Below are 15,504 nucleotides of genomic sequence, written 5' to 3'. Positions count from 1 at the left end.
AACGACGGCCTTCATCTTTTTTTTTTTTTTTATTTCACCAGCAACAACGAGAAAGAGAAGATTCTAATCGAGTTCTGAAGTAATTTGGGCACTGATTTTTCTTTACGGTAATTGAGATTGAAATGTATCCCTCCGATTTTCAATTCCCAGTAATTAAATTAGAAGCCCTAAATTGTGATTTTGTAGTTTATATAAGTTTGTATGTATGTATATGTATAAATTGAAAATAGAAATAACAATATGCTAGAAATTAATTCTCATGTCAACCTCTGTGATTTTCCGAAAAAGAGGTTGGGAAATTGTAGGAGAAAAATACTAGTTTTTTCATTAAAGTTCTATAAAGAAATTATTTGTTTTTCTGGACATGTGAAGAAGAATGACTTTCTAATGTGGTACTATTTTCCTTTTTTATTCTTGACTGGTGTGATTTTCCTAGACAAAGCATTATATATATTACTATTTATTTCATCTTACATCCATCTTTCCTGTATGAATATATGTATATATGTTTCTGTAATGTCATCTGTGTACTTAATTTTGATAGTACTAGCTGATAAAATTTTCTATCAGTAAAAAGTTCAACATCGATAATTTCGATGATTTATTTATCTTAAACTAACTAATTGTATATTACGTGATTCTACCAGGGATTCGCTATAGTATTTATCCTACTTGTTATATCTATTTTTCGTTTGGGAGAAGTGATAATAACACATCTATGTTAAATAATTGTAGGGGTTACGCATCGCTCTGAAGTTTTTGATCGTGGAATAAGTATTACGGCTGTTCAGGTTCGTGTTTTTTTATCACAATGATGTTTTATTTTTCAATAAGGTACATTTGGACTATCATAACCTTCTTGCGTAAAATGTGTTCTATAAGATAAGTTTGGTATAATAAGAAGCAACATCTAGGGTGACATATATATTTTCATCTAGATCCAAACTTATCAGTACCTTAGTTTCTTAACGTTACTACAGATCTAGAACAAATGATTGTTTTGTACCTCTAAATCATTGGTTTCTTAATAGCCAATATAGATGTCTTTTAATATTTTTTTTACTTAATTAATCTAACTTGATATGCATCTCGATTTTTGTTATCTTGTTACAAGTCGCAAACGCAAACCTAATAATTATTTGGTTATAAGTGTGACGAAAAAGGTTTGTTATTGCTTTCTTCCCAGCCCTTTTGTTTTATATTATTATGTCATGAAAATTATTATTACTTGAAGCACATCTTTCAGATCATATGAGTATGATGTTCACATGTTTATTTGTTGTTAATGTGCAATATTTTATTTCAGTAGGGTCGTAATGGATAAGAGTTGGATGCATAAACCAAGGTCTACAAAAGTATATAAAAATGGGTTAAACCAATTTCTAGACATGGCTTTTGCTAATGTATCTCTCAATGGAAAAATTATATGTCCGTGCAAATACTGTAAAAATGCAAAATGGGCAAGTAGAGAGATAGCAAAAGAGCATCTTCTTGTAGATGGATTTATTAAAGGTTATACGCATTGGGTTATACACGGGGAAGATACATCATCTAGTCAAACTAGATTTGATAATTTTGATCAATCTGATATGTTCGATGATATGGATGATTTGGTACATGATGCTTTTGGGATTAAAGGTCCAGATGAAAGCACGAGAGAAGAACCTAATGAACAAGCTAAAACTTTTTACAAGTTACTAGGTGATGCCCAGCAAGAATTATATCCTGGGTGTAAGAAGTTTTCAAAACTTGCATTTATTCTACGATTATTTCACTTGAAATGCATGGGTAAATGGTCTAACAAAACATTTACACTGCTACTTGAGTTGTTGAAAGAGGCTTTTCCTGATGTGACTGAGTCTTTGCCTAAGTCTTATTATGAAATGCAAAAGATTATTGGGGCATTAGGACTCTCTTGCATCAAGATTGATTCGTGTCCTAATGATTGCATGTTATACTGGAAAAAACATGAAAATGACACCTTTTGTCATATTTGTAACACACCAAGATATAAGCAAAGTCAAAATGATGTACCTGATGAAGAAGCTTCATCTGTGAAGCCTAAAAAAATTGCAACTAAGGTGTTGAGATATTTTCCCCTTACACCTAGGCTTCAGAGAATCTTTATGTCATCTAAGACAGCATCTTTAATGAGATGGCACAAAGAAGAATGCACTAAGGATGGATGCATGAGACATCCTAGCGATTCTCCTGTGTGGCATGCCTTTGATCGTCAACATAAAGAATTTGCAAAAGATTCCCGAAATGTAAGACTTGGTCTAGCTTCAGACGGATTCAGTCCATTTAAAACTTTAAGTGTCACTCACAGTACATGGCCTGTGATAGTGACCCCATATAACATACCTCCATGGATGTGCATGAAAGAGCCATTTTTCTTTTTGACTCTACTTATACCTGGTCCATCATCTCCTGGGAATAACATTGATGTGTACTTACAACCTTTGGTAGAAGAACTAAAGGAATTGTGGAATGGGGTCGAAACATATGATGCATCAAGCAAGAAAAATTTTAATATGCGTGTCTCTTTATTGTGGACCATTAATGATTTTCCGGCATATGCAAATTTATCTGGTTGGAGTACGAAAGGGGAACTAGCTTGTCCAATGTGCCATAAAGACACATGGTCTAAATACTTATATCGAAGTCGAAAGCAGTGTTACATGGGTCATCGTAGATTTTTAAGCTCTAATCATCCTTATAGAAAAGATGCTAATTCTTTTGATGGCAAAGAGGAGCATGGCACACCACCTTTACCTTTAACAGGGGATAAAATACTTGAGGACTTAGGTGAGTTAAATGTGAAATTCGGGAAGAAAGTGAATGATAATCCTACTCTTCCTTACAACTGGAAAAAAAGAAGTATATTCTTTAACTTGCCGTATTGGAAAGATATCATACTGCGTCACAACTTGGACGTAATGCATATAGAGAAAAACGTTTGCGATAATGTACTTGGTACTTTACTAAATTTGGAAGGAAAAACAAAGGACCATGAAAACTCTCGTCTGGATTTAAAAGATATGGGAATAAGACATGCACTTCATCCTACTATTCTTGAATCTGGAAGAAAGTATTTGCCTGCTGCATCTTTTTCAATGAGCAAAAAGGAGAAAGAAGTATTTTTTTGAGATCCTACAGAATGTTAAAGTTCCAGATGGATATGCTTCCAATATTTCCAAGCGTGTGCAAGCTAAACCATTTAAACTCTCCGGTCTAAAAAGCCATGACAATCATATACTGATGCAACAATTGCTTCCGATTAGTTTGCGTAAACTTTTACCGAAGCACGTTCGAACACCTTTGATTAACTTGTGCACCTTTTTTAGAGAGTTGTGTTCTAAAGTTCTTAATCCCCAAGATTTAATTCGTTTGGAAGAAGAAATTTCCAATATTCTTTGTGAGTTGGAAAAAATATTCCCCCCATCTTTTTTTGATGTCATGGTTCATTTAACAATACATTTGGCATATGAGGCTCGACTTGGAGGACCAGTACAATACCGTTGGATGTATCCTATTCAAAGGTAATTTTTATTTATTTTCTTGATTAATTTGTACTAAAAAATAATTAATTTTATTATGTATTTCAACTACAGGTATTTATCGACATTAAAATCATATGTTTGTAACCGAAGTCGTCCTGAGGGTTCGATTGCCGAAGGTTATTTGATGGAAGAATGCTTAAACTTTTGTTCTAGATACTTTGAGGATGTGGAGACTAAATTTAACAAGCTTCATAGGAATGAGGATATTCGTGGTGAGAGCACATTAGAGTTTCCTATCTACTCTTATCCCGGACGTCATATTGGGAGAAGAAATTGCATAGTTCTTGATAAGAAAATATGTACCAAGGCACATCAATATATTTTGTTCAATTGCGGTGAAGCTGACTCTTTCATTGAGTAAGATATTTTATATAAAAAATTAATGAACTTTATTTGTATTGTTGTATATTTATATTTTTCATGTGTAAATTTTCTACAGAGAACACAAGGCCATAGTAAAAGCTGCAAACCCTCGCCTCAACAAAAGAGATATTGAAAGAATCAGCAGTGAAACTTTTGCCAATTGGTTATATAATCGTGTAAGACATGTCATATAATTTTTTATTTTATTATTTTTTAATTTTTTTGATTTTATATTTCATATGGTTTTCTAATATAGAATCAAAATCAAATAGGTTGAAGGATTACATCTTGCTGGAAATGAAGTTTCGAAAGAATTGAGGGCCTTAGCTCGAGGTCCTAATCCATCTCGAAAGCGATATCGTGGATTTATTATCAATGGTTTTCGGTTCCATGTAAAAACTACTGAGAATAGAAGGAAGACACAAAACAATGGTGTGGTTGTCACAGCACAAACTAGTAGTTTTGCAAGTAGAAGTGACAATAATCCAATTATTGGAGATGTCACTTACTATGGGGTATTAAATGATATAATTGAACTTGAATACTCTGAGGGGAGAAAAGTTGTAGTGTTTGATTGTGATTGGGTCTCAACAGGAAGCGCAGTGAAGCAAGATGAATATGGTTTCACCTTGGTTAATTTTTCTCGAGCACGGCAAAATAGTGAACCCTTCATCTTAGCAAGCCAGGCACAACAAATTTTTTATGTAGATGACCCGAACGAGAAGGGGTGGCGTGTAGTTGTGAAGACAACTGCGAGAGATTCGTTTGACATGAATCCAGTCTCGAATTTTGATATAGATACACTTCATGCTAATAATGATTTTAATGCCCAATTGAATGATGGAGATGAACACATTTGGGTTAGGGGAGATGTAGATGGAGTTATGGTTTAGGAATTTTTTTTATTCCAACGAATATATACTTGAACTATAATTAAGTGTTCCTTTAATTTCTGCTTTCGAATTGTTTTAAGTGCATTTATTTGTCTACTCTTGCATTTTAATCTTTTATTTGAATCTCGTTGATGCTAATTATACACATTACTTGAGTTCTTGGTTGGTAAGTTATTTCTCTTAAAAAAATAATCTCTTTACTTAATAATGTTTATAATAACCTCATATATTTTTGTTTTGTTTTACTTTACAGATTATGGCTCCAAAAAATCGTCCTCCTCATAGCAAGCGTATAACGTGTGAAGCATTTGAGCATCCTGGCCAACCTTCTAACTTAAAATCTTGTCAAAATCGTAAGTTCAGAATAAACTTAATTATATTGCTAAAAAATTACTTTTATGTTTTACTGGTTAATCATATTGTTTCCTGCATTAACTTATTTATTCTAAGTTACAGCAGGTCAACTAGGTGTGAATTCAAATCAACCAAAAGCACTTGCTTTCCTCTGACCAAACTCTAATTTTTTTTTCTCACAATCATAATATTAAAACCAACTTAATTAAATTCTTCTGTTTTTCTTTTATGTTTCATCAATTAATCATATTGCTTATCCAATATATTTTTTTTATTTTAACACACTTCAGCTTGGTACGAGTTCAAATAAACTCAGAATTAAATTAATCATATTTTTGTATTTTTAGTAGTTAATTATATTCATGTTTCACTAATCTCTTTATTTTAAGTTCCAGGTGAACTAGGTAGGCATTCAACTCAGCTCAAATCAACAACTTCGCGATCTGACCAAGCTTCGAATTTAAACCGTAACCTCAAAATCGTCTTAATTATAATTTTAATTTTAATTTTATGTTTTACTACTTAATCATATTTTTTTATGCACTAACTTTCTCATGTTAAGTTGCAGGGCAGCTTGATATGAGATCAAATCGATCCAAAGCAACTACTTTACAGTCTAATGTTCATGTACGTACATGTCAAATAACTGATGGTGTTTTTGCTAATGCTTGTGATCCTACTGGCAATGACAATATGGTCGATATTGTGGAGAATGTGGTTGATATTGGTAGAAACTTTTCTTTATCGCAATTTATTGTATACTTTTGCTATTTTCGTACTTCAAATTGGTATATTCTTAATTAATGCAGTCGACAATAAACAAAAAAGGGTGAGAGGAGCTACATGTATGCCTAAGGTTTGGGGACAACAACCGGATGAACTTGTTGTTGTTTCATTCAACGAACTTGGACAGCCAAAAGATCAAGATAAGACAAGCACTTTGTCTCATTTTTTGGGTACGATTGCTAGGAATGGAAGATATTGTCCCCTTAACTATGAAGATTGGAGACTGATGCCTTATTCATATAAGGAAGAAATGCTTAAGATTGTAAAGGTAATGAATCAAATTTTCAGATATTTTAAATCTAGTTGAAGGTAATGAATTAGTTTTAAACTAGTGTAAATATATATCTTATTGATGTTAGTATTTTATATGCGTAGGCAAGATTTGAATTACCACCGGGACATGAAAGTTACATTTTGAGGTCCATAAACAAAAAGTGGAGAAATTGGAAAAGTTCTGTGAAGAGTTTGAATTTTGATCCAGATATCTCTACTGATCAACAAACAACCAAAATACCCGATCGAGTCAATGAAGATCAATATAAGTCTCTAGTTCATCACTGGATGTCTGATAAGTCGAAGGTATGAATTACACATCACTATAATTAATACATATCACTCTTACTTTTTTTTTATATATAATTTATGATATTATTATTATCTTCCATGTCTTCACTTTACTCTCATACTTAAAACTCCTACTACTTTAGGAACGAAGCAAAAAGAATAAAAATAGTCGTGGTGAGCTAAAGTTGTTTCATTGTATGGGCAAGAAAAGTTTTGCTGTGGTGAAAGAAAAAATGGTAATATTATTTCTTGTTAATTAATATTACTTTCTTGTTTATGATTAATATTTAACTTTTGAATATAATTATTAATTTAGATGTAGAAGGAAAAACTTGGAAGATATCCTACACGAGCGGAATTATTTGAAGAATGCTATTATAAGGAAGATAGTTCATCGACAAGTGAGGCGGTAAAAGGAGTAGTTGTAAGTTTATGTATATAATTTAATTTAGATAATATTTTTATATTTTTTTATGTTCGTAGTTTGCTTGACAGGGGTAGTATTTTATTTACATTTACTTGGATGACTAACTTTGTTTTAGGGAAAAATGAGACAACTAGCTCCTCAATATTCTCAAAACATAGACAATCACCAAGATAGCAACATGTACAATGATGATGATTTATTTGCAAAAGTAATGGGTAAAGATAAGGATGGACATGTACGCATGTATGGATTGGGAGTTACACCAGCTGATGTTTATGGGGAAAAACCTAGCCGTTCTACGCTTCTTAGGAAGGCCATGGAGTACAAAACGAAGTATTTGGAAGCAATGAAAAAATATGATACATTGTCAGCAAATGTTCACGTAGGTCAATCAGATGGACAACTTGAAGCTGAAAGCTTTCCAGAACAGGAAATTGCTCCTGAAAAATCTCCAATCGCGACTCCAAATGAACAAAATGATTCTTTTTAAGTTCCTAATGCATTTTTAAGTGAGCAAGTTGGTGCTCAAAGTCCTTCGTTATCAGTTTCAAATGAGGAACACTCATTTAGAACAAGTTCACTTTCTACGTCTATCAAGGTAACAAAAATAAAACATGTAATTTGTTATATATATAATTTTTTGTATATATTTGATGCACTAATTAGCAAAAACTCGTTCACAGGGTGGTTCTTATGTTGTTTTGAAAAGTTTTGCAAATATGAATGAAATAGTGGCAACTGGTATAGTGGACAAGATGGACCATATCAGCGTAAATGGAATAGATTTGGGGCCCGACTTTTGCCAAGTTGTCATTCAATATCCGGTAAACAAAGATGCAAGATTAGTTTTACCCTATAATCATATTCAAACCATTGGAAATGCTATCGGAGTACCAGTTGCTTGGCCCATATCATTGGTATGTCTATTTGATCCTTCAACATCTTTAACTTATTTTTATATCTACATTATCGTCTTTTGTTGATGCTTAATATTAACTTATTGGGAGATATAGATTGAACTTGTTATCTCTGTTAGTTAATGTTTGTTGGTAAATATTTTAATTTTGCTTTACTTACATAATATTGATACTTAAATGGACCAAATGCATGGATTTTTTTGATATACTGTTGAATTCAACCATGAACAGTACAATGAAATATAACTACCACCAGATCATTTTTTCAATTTACAACTTTGAATTTTAAGTACATTGGTGACCTTAAAAAATAGGAATATAATTGTCAGCAAGAGTTTGATTTCATGCAGAGTGAATGGTTTCCTTTACATAGACAATTGATTTAGTTTTTTTTTTTGGTAATCTATTTTATTTATTGGTTTTCTTTTCATAGGACTAGTTGATTTGGTAATCCTTTTATTATTCTAGTCTATTCTCTTTACTGATGGTGAATGAATTTGTTGATATATGTAGTAAATTTGTCTGAATGGAGATAATATTTTACTATTTATTTATAATTAATACATATTTGTGTACATGCAGGTCGCTTTGGATGATGAATTTCATTATTAATAAAAATCAAGGCGATGGGGGTTGAATCATAATTTGAGTTCGTAGTGTAGTGCGAGCATATAATGATTTGGTAACACGATGTTTTTCATCTTTTTTTTTCAAATAACTTAGGACACTGAATTTGATTCTAGATTTTGTCTCACTATTGTTTTGTTAGAGAATTTCTCGTATCTTTGAATATTGTTGTTCTTTGGAGATTGATTATACTAATACTTTGCCTTCATTGTTGAAACTTTTGAATGTTAATTTTTATTTCTTATATGCACGTTTATTTTCTATGTACTTTTAAAGTGTAGTTATAGCATGATTTAAATTATGCATGTGGATTGGAAGTTTAGTTTGGATACTATCATATGATATTCCAAAAATTAGTTACGACATTTGATTTTACCCATTTAATAAGAATTTTGAGCATCCTGTAATATTTATTTGAATATTTTTAAATATTGTAAAATTTATTCGATTTAAAAATAATTGTGCTGATAAGATTTTAATAGGATATTAAAAAATGTCCTTATAAGTATATTAAGAGACAATTATAAATGTCGTATGACAATCTTTTGGAGACACATATAGATATATGTTCTCTATAATAAGTGTCCCAACACAGTTTATTTATTACGCGTATTATATATTTAGGAGACATATATTTGTGCCTCAAAAATAGTCTATTTGGACATATATAAGTGTCTCGAAAGGAATTTGTTTTAAGGGCATAAATAAGTGTCCCATGAGCTATTGCGACATACAACTACGCGACACATATTTTTTTTGCCCCTAAAACTATAAGTGCCTCAATATGGTATATGTTGGGACGTTTATTTGTGTCCTTATAAGCACATTTTGTTGTAGTGATGTTTGTAGTTGAGTTTCCGGGAATACCAAAGTTCATAAGGTGTGGATTTAACTGCTTTGGTATTAACTCTATTCAGAAAATACGCGGCAGTGTGAAGTGCATGACCCCACAAGTATGCCGGTAAGTTCGTGAACCCCATCATTGATTGAACCATATCCAATAAAGTTCGATTCTGACGTTCGGAAACTCCATTAAGTTGAGGAGTTCCCGGTGGAGTCCATTGAGATTGTATCCCTTTCTCTTTTAGATAGTCAATGAACTCGATGCTCAAGTATTCTCCACCACGATCGGATCGCAACTTCTTAATACTTCGTCCGAGTTGTTTCTCTACTTCGTGTCTAAGATCTTTGAACTTTTCAAATGTTTCGGACTTGTACTTCATCAAGTACACATACCCATACCTAGAATAATCGTCGGTAAAGGTAGCAAAGTAGTTGTATCCACCCTTCGCACTAACACTTAGTGGACCACATACGTCTGTGTGGATCAAATCCAAAAGACCCTCGTCTCGCTCCATTTTCCCTTTGTAGGGTGACTTGGTCATTTTTCCCTTTAAGGCAAGATTCACAAGTTTGTAGTGATTTCACGTCCTCTAAAGAGAACAATCCTTCACTGATAAAATCGTTCATCATTCTTAAAGAGACATGACCTAATCTAGCGTACCAAAGTTGTGCGGGGTTTTGATCTATCTCCTTACGTTTTGCTGATATAACATTAATAGGTATTTTATTTGGATTTAGTTCATACAAGTTGTTTAACAGTCGTCCTTTGCAAATAAAATTCTCATTCTTTTGTATAATGCAAATCGAATTCTCATTCTTTTGTAAAACCTTCAATATGTAATACAGGAATAGAAATAAGGTTTCTAATGAGGGACGGAACAAATAAAAAATCGTTCAAAACAATAGGAAAACTAGAATCCAAAACATTTAAGTAAATCGTGCCAATGGCTTCAGCAGCAACTCTTGCTCCATTCCACATCCTTAAGTGGGTCTCACCCGCTCAAAGCTTTCGACTTCTTGTCATTAGCTGCAAATCATTGCACAAATGAGAGGCACAACCCGTATCCAATACCCAAGAAGAAGAGTTGACAGACAAATTTACGTCAATGAAATATGTACCCTTTTCAGAACTTTTCTTTTTTAGGTAAGCATTGCAGTTGCGGCGCCAATGTCCTTTCTTTCCACAGTGATGGCAAGCATCATCAACTTGCTTGCTGACCTTTTCCTTGGGGCCCCCACTACCTTCACCTACTTCGAACTTGCTGTTTGGGAAGGGAACTCTTTCCTGTCTCTTCTTTTGGGAAGAACTCTTCTTTCGAGAAGTAGCAGCAATGAGAACAGACTTCTCTTTCTTAATGGTGGACTCGAAACTGACCAACATGTTCATTAACTCATCCAAGGGAGGATCTAGTTTGTTCATGTTGAAGTTCACTATGAACGATTCATAGGAACTAGGAAGAGACAACGGGATCAAATCCAACGAGAGCTCGGCCGGGAGGGTGACATTGAGATTCACTAGCTTTTCAAGGAGAGTGATCATTTTGAGACAGTGCTCGTGGACCGAAGTCCCTTCGCGCAGTCTCGCCGTGATCAACTCCTTTGTAGCAGCGTACCTCGATGCCCTAATATTCTCACTATACATGCTATCGAGATAAGCCTTTATATCGAAAGCATGCATGTGAGACTCATATTTCCTCGCAAGCGCGGGCTCCATGGCGGCTATCATATAGCACCTAGCATGTGTGTCATCTTTCTTCCATGCCTCATAAGTTTCCTTCTCAGCATCAGACGCTGTGGCAGGTATAGTGGCGGAAAGTCTCTCGTTCAGAACATAGAGACGCCCCTCAACGGTTAGCACAAACTTAAGACTACGCAACCAATCTAGGTAATTGGGGCCATTGAGTTTATTGTCGAGCTAGGATTGACATTATGGGATTCTTAGACATGATTATGTGAGAGGTATGGAGAAGAGGATTATTAGAAATTCGCGTTAAATGATTGTTACAATTAAATGTTTGGACTTATGTTATTTAATTGTTCTCCCACTAATTTTATCGAGTTCCACTTCCCTCTAGTAGACAAACGAGAAAACTAATTTTTCTTAATGGGCTTTAGGTCCAATAGACAAATATAACCCGTAGTTAATCTAGCCCGATTATATTTGCCCAAAGGTAGATCACAATCAATCATATCCACAATATGACCCTAAATTAATATTCCTCACACTTGATAATGACATAAGTTAATCTCGCGAATATCAAAATCGTCGTGTGTCAAGTCTAACCTACCAATCAATGATGCTCATAGAACTTGATTATATTAAACTAATGCAGTCCCTAGTTAATCTAGCCGACCACGTTAATCTAGCATAACCCTTTTCTATGGCTATCTTCATCGCTATGTCAATTGAATTACAACTTACTTTACCATAGCACTCCCCGCTAACACGGCTTACTGCACTACAGCAAATGGCTACACATAATCCAACTGTTGGCAGAAGGAAAGAAATAACTCAACAGATTGGGTATTTCTTTATAGCTTGAAATGATTCTTAATTAGATTAAGAATGATGGATTTTTATTATAAGTTTTATCTCATCAGAAGGTTTGGATTGGTCTATGTGATTCCTACATCTATGTTCTCTAAAGGTATATGGAAACGCATATTGTCCTAAGAGAAACATACGACCTAACTACATAATTAATTACATTAATTAATTATCGAGTTTTTCAAAATAATTATAGAACCTCAACTACCATAAATCAATCAAATAATGTTGAGGTACTATCAATTAAGTTGAACTACAATCAATATTATATATGTGTTATATTAATTGAAATCAATTTAACAATTTAAATTAATTAATTAATCAAACACCTATTTACTAAAATAGTTGATTGTTGATTCGATTATCTAATTGGGATTAATTGAAAATAATTTTCCAAAAATTAAAATCAATTTGTTTTAAGTTTAATTTTAGAAATCTGATTTTTTTTTTTCAGTGAACCGGTTCGGCCCAACCGGTCTGACCGGTTCGGACCGAAGCGGTCCGATTTTGCCTGGTCCAGTTGACCCAAATCATTGGGCCGGGTCAGTCGGACTGAGAACCGGTCTAACCGACCCGAATCCACGTGGATTCGGTCAATTGGATCGTGCATAACCATCGAATCCGCCGGTTCGACCGGTTCGATCCGAACTATTAAAAACCGACGTTTTAAAAAAAAATCAGATCCGATTTTCCAATTTTAAACAATTTGAAAGCTGGAAAAATTCTAAACAATATTTCAAAAATATTTTAAACTTACGAAAACTCCCAATTACATAATACAACAATCACTACTTTAATAAATCGAACATGCATAAAATCATAGCATATTAAAACGAACACAATTAATTGCGCAACGAGCTCTGATACCACTGTTGGGATACGTGCACGTGTACGCAGCGGAAAACAAAAATTTTATGCGATTTAAACAACTTTAAAACACATAAACACATGCCCGATAATTGAAAACAATTAATTGCGTACCTTTGCGCTTCCAGCGAAATTAAAAACAACATACATGCTTAATTATTTAACCAAATTTAAATCAATTAACATGCTTGCGTTTAAATCAAATAACATGCTCGTAACATATAAATCAATTTCATGTAATCATATAAAATCATACAAGAACGAACATACAATTTTAATTTAAACGTAATCGAATTCATCAACAATTGATTCAAAGGTTTACCTCTTGAAGCGTGAGGTAGACGCACCAAGCAAAGCGGGATTACTACGGAAACCAATCCGTACAATCCGGGGCAGCAACGGCGAGAAGGGCCACGGCGGCGCGTGTGACTCACGCGCGGTCTTCGGGCGGCGCGTGGGGATGCGTGCGGCTTCGGCTCGTGTGCCGCTCCTCGATTCTTCGATCTTCGATCTTCCTCCTCTCGGATTTCACCTCGTATACTTCGATCTACTAAAAAAGTGGCACTAGACACGTGATAGTTAGAAATAACAGAAGAAAAGAAAGAAGGAAAGGAATACCGAAGGGGATCGGCCAACGGATGGCCGATTCCGGCAAGACGGTGGCGGCGACGCCGGTGGTGGCCGCGGGAGAGAGTGGCCGAGAGAGAGAGGGACGGCTATTGTTAGGGTTAGGTCTTGTGTGTTTGTGCAAGACCTATACATCATGTATTTATAGTGTCTTGCATAAAACCCTAACGGGCTTAAGTTGGACCGGGCCCAACAGCTTAAGTTCGTTAGTTCTTTTACTTGCTCGTCTCTCTCAATTCAATGATCGGAAAATTGTAACGATTACATTTTCGGAATAATTATAATTTCCTCGTCATTACGAGTGCCAACTCTCAATTTCCAACTTTCCAAAAGTGGAAACCCTAATTTAGTGCACTTTCTAAATTTGGAAACTTCCCGATTTAGAAAGTCCCCTAAAACGTTTGCCTATTCTTTTCCTTTTCTTATTCTCATTCATAATTCCAAATTTCGAATGTTTGACCCAATCATATTGACTTCCAATCATGCAAAGATAAACTATTTTATCTCTGACCGTTTATTCAAAGATCTCATGTGCACGAGCAGTGTGACCCTCGATGGTTCAGGTGTAAGCTAACCGTGGGCCCACAACTCTTTGAGGTCAAAACTCATCCCTTAGAGTTACGATTAAGAAGAAGCTCGTTTCACCTTAATCACCCAACGAATCAAGATTGGCGTCTAGCAACTACGCGTCATGATTCCCTAGATACAAATGAAGTGCCTGCGAGAACCTTCAGATATAGTTAACGTACAGTACGGTCCATTCGATTCATATGTCCCGATTGAACTAGAGGCATTGGTTCGTCGAGACCTCTTTATATGTTCAATGACCGTGCGATCGTTCAAAGTGTTGTATCATTACGTGCATGACTTAGAGAATCGAATTCTCTAATCATCACTTAGTCAGCTCTGGCCAGAGACTTAGAATGATTACAAACTTTCAGAACACACAGGACATCCAAGACTATTCTAGCGATAGAATCCCCGGCTACAATGCACAGACCTCCCACTAGTTTTTGGACTGTACGAACACTGGCCCTTGGGATGGTACTCGGTGGAACTCAGGGACAGGTCACGATACTGCTGGTCCTCTAGTGAAGTCTCGGTGATGTCTAGGTCATAAGAACTAATGGTGTACAACTATACCATAGATATCTCTACTCGATTATTGGGAACCACTTAGAGATTTCTAGGGTGAGGGAGTTCAGTGAACTCGTCAACTTACGAGCACCCACTTATGCATGCCGATATCACAATACCGTTTACTAATGAGATGCAGTACACATACACTAAGTGCTAGTCTCTTAATGGAAAAGGCCGATATCCTCATTGGCGGCGTAACCCTTCGACTAGGAACACGTTTAACAGTTATAATACTTAAGTAAATATCTCACGATTCTTACGATCAATTACTAGTACTTGTAATAACTGTAAGGACTATATCTATGCTTGTGACAAAGGGACAAAGATATAGAATGCCCATGTGTTTTATCATTAATACGAATAAAGGTTCGTTTATTACAATAACAATACGAAAGACCACAGCCTCATGTTGGCTTGTTGGTCACCTACTCTAACAACCATCCCCAAACTGATCAATCCGAGAGAATGATCAAAACTCTCGAAGATATGCTCCGAGCATGCATATTGGATTTTGGTGGCAATTGGGAAAGCCGACTACCGCTCATCGAATTCTCGTACAATAATAGTTACCAATCGTCGACCGGAATGGCGCCAGATGAAGCATTGTACGGAAGGAAGTGCCGATCTCCCATCCATTGGGATGAAGTAGGCGAGCGAAAATTATTGGGCCCCGAAATTGTCCAACACACCATCGACATAAATAAAAACATCCGAGAGAAAATGAAGTCAGCCCAAGATCGCCAACAAAAATACGCAAATAAAAAGAGACGAGACTTAGAATTCAATGTTGGCGACCAAGTATATCTAAAAATTGCTCCACTCAATGGAATTATGCGATTCGGAAAACGAGGAAAGCTAAGCCCTTGATATATTGGACCTTTCGAAATTCTCAATCGAAGTGCTCAAGCCTATCGCCTTGCCCTACTACCACATCTATCTCGAATACACAATGTCTTCCACGTATCCATGCTCCGAAAATACCTTC

At 35.0% G+C, this 15,504-nt stretch overlaps 1 protein-coding gene and 1 pseudogene across 2 annotated transcripts; both read left to right on the top strand.

Annotated features, from left to right (window-relative positions):
- Window positions 1–36: 36 nt before the first annotated feature.
- On the top strand, window positions 37–7,933 carry LOC105971463 (uncharacterized). The gene is made up of 15 exons (XM_088824594.1): window positions 37–107; window positions 736–791; window positions 1,307–3,542; window positions 3,615–3,920; window positions 4,003–4,102; window positions 4,199–4,259; window positions 5,073–5,172; window positions 5,563–5,640; window positions 5,742–5,900; window positions 5,983–6,227; window positions 6,335–6,538; window positions 6,667–6,759; window positions 6,846–6,947; window positions 7,066–7,437; window positions 7,634–7,933. The coding sequence occupies exons 7-15, from the start codon at window positions 5,076–5,078 to the stop codon at window positions 7,931–7,933; spliced, it is 1,650 nt and encodes a 549-aa protein (XP_088680720.1). The 5' UTR covers window positions 37–107; window positions 736–791; window positions 1,307–3,542; window positions 3,615–3,920; window positions 4,003–4,102; window positions 4,199–4,259; window positions 5,073–5,075.
- On the top strand, window positions 1,317–3,546 carry LOC148767400 (uncharacterized; annotated as a pseudogene). Its single transcript, XR_016033919.1, has one exon. The product of XR_016033919.1 is annotated as an uncharacterized LOC148767400 (transcript).
- Window positions 7,934–15,504: the final 7,571 nt, after the last annotated feature.

Source organism: Erythranthe guttata, chromosome 10 (genome assembly GCF_056151865.1).
Source record: "Erythranthe guttata isolate IM_541 chromosome 10, IM_541, whole genome shotgun sequence".
In the NCBI taxonomy this organism is placed as follows: Eukaryota; Viridiplantae; Streptophyta; class Magnoliopsida; order Lamiales; family Phrymaceae; genus Erythranthe; species Erythranthe guttata.
This window is presented reverse-complemented; position numbering and strand designations above follow the sequence as displayed.

Bases quoted from the DNA above. Each gene is read 5' to 3' on its own strand.
- LOC105971463 (XM_088824594.1), top strand. From the start codon at position 5,076: ATGGCTCCAAAAAATCGTCCTCCTCATAGCAAGCGTATAACGTGTGAA. The intron at 5,641-5,741 runs GTAACCTCAAAA...GTTAAGTTGCAG, and splicing joins CCAAGCTTCGAATTTAAACC to GGCAGCTTGATATGAGATCA. The intron at 6,228-6,334 runs GTAATGAATCAA...TTATATGCGTAG, and splicing joins AAATGCTTAAGATTGTAAAG to GCAAGATTTGAATTACCACC.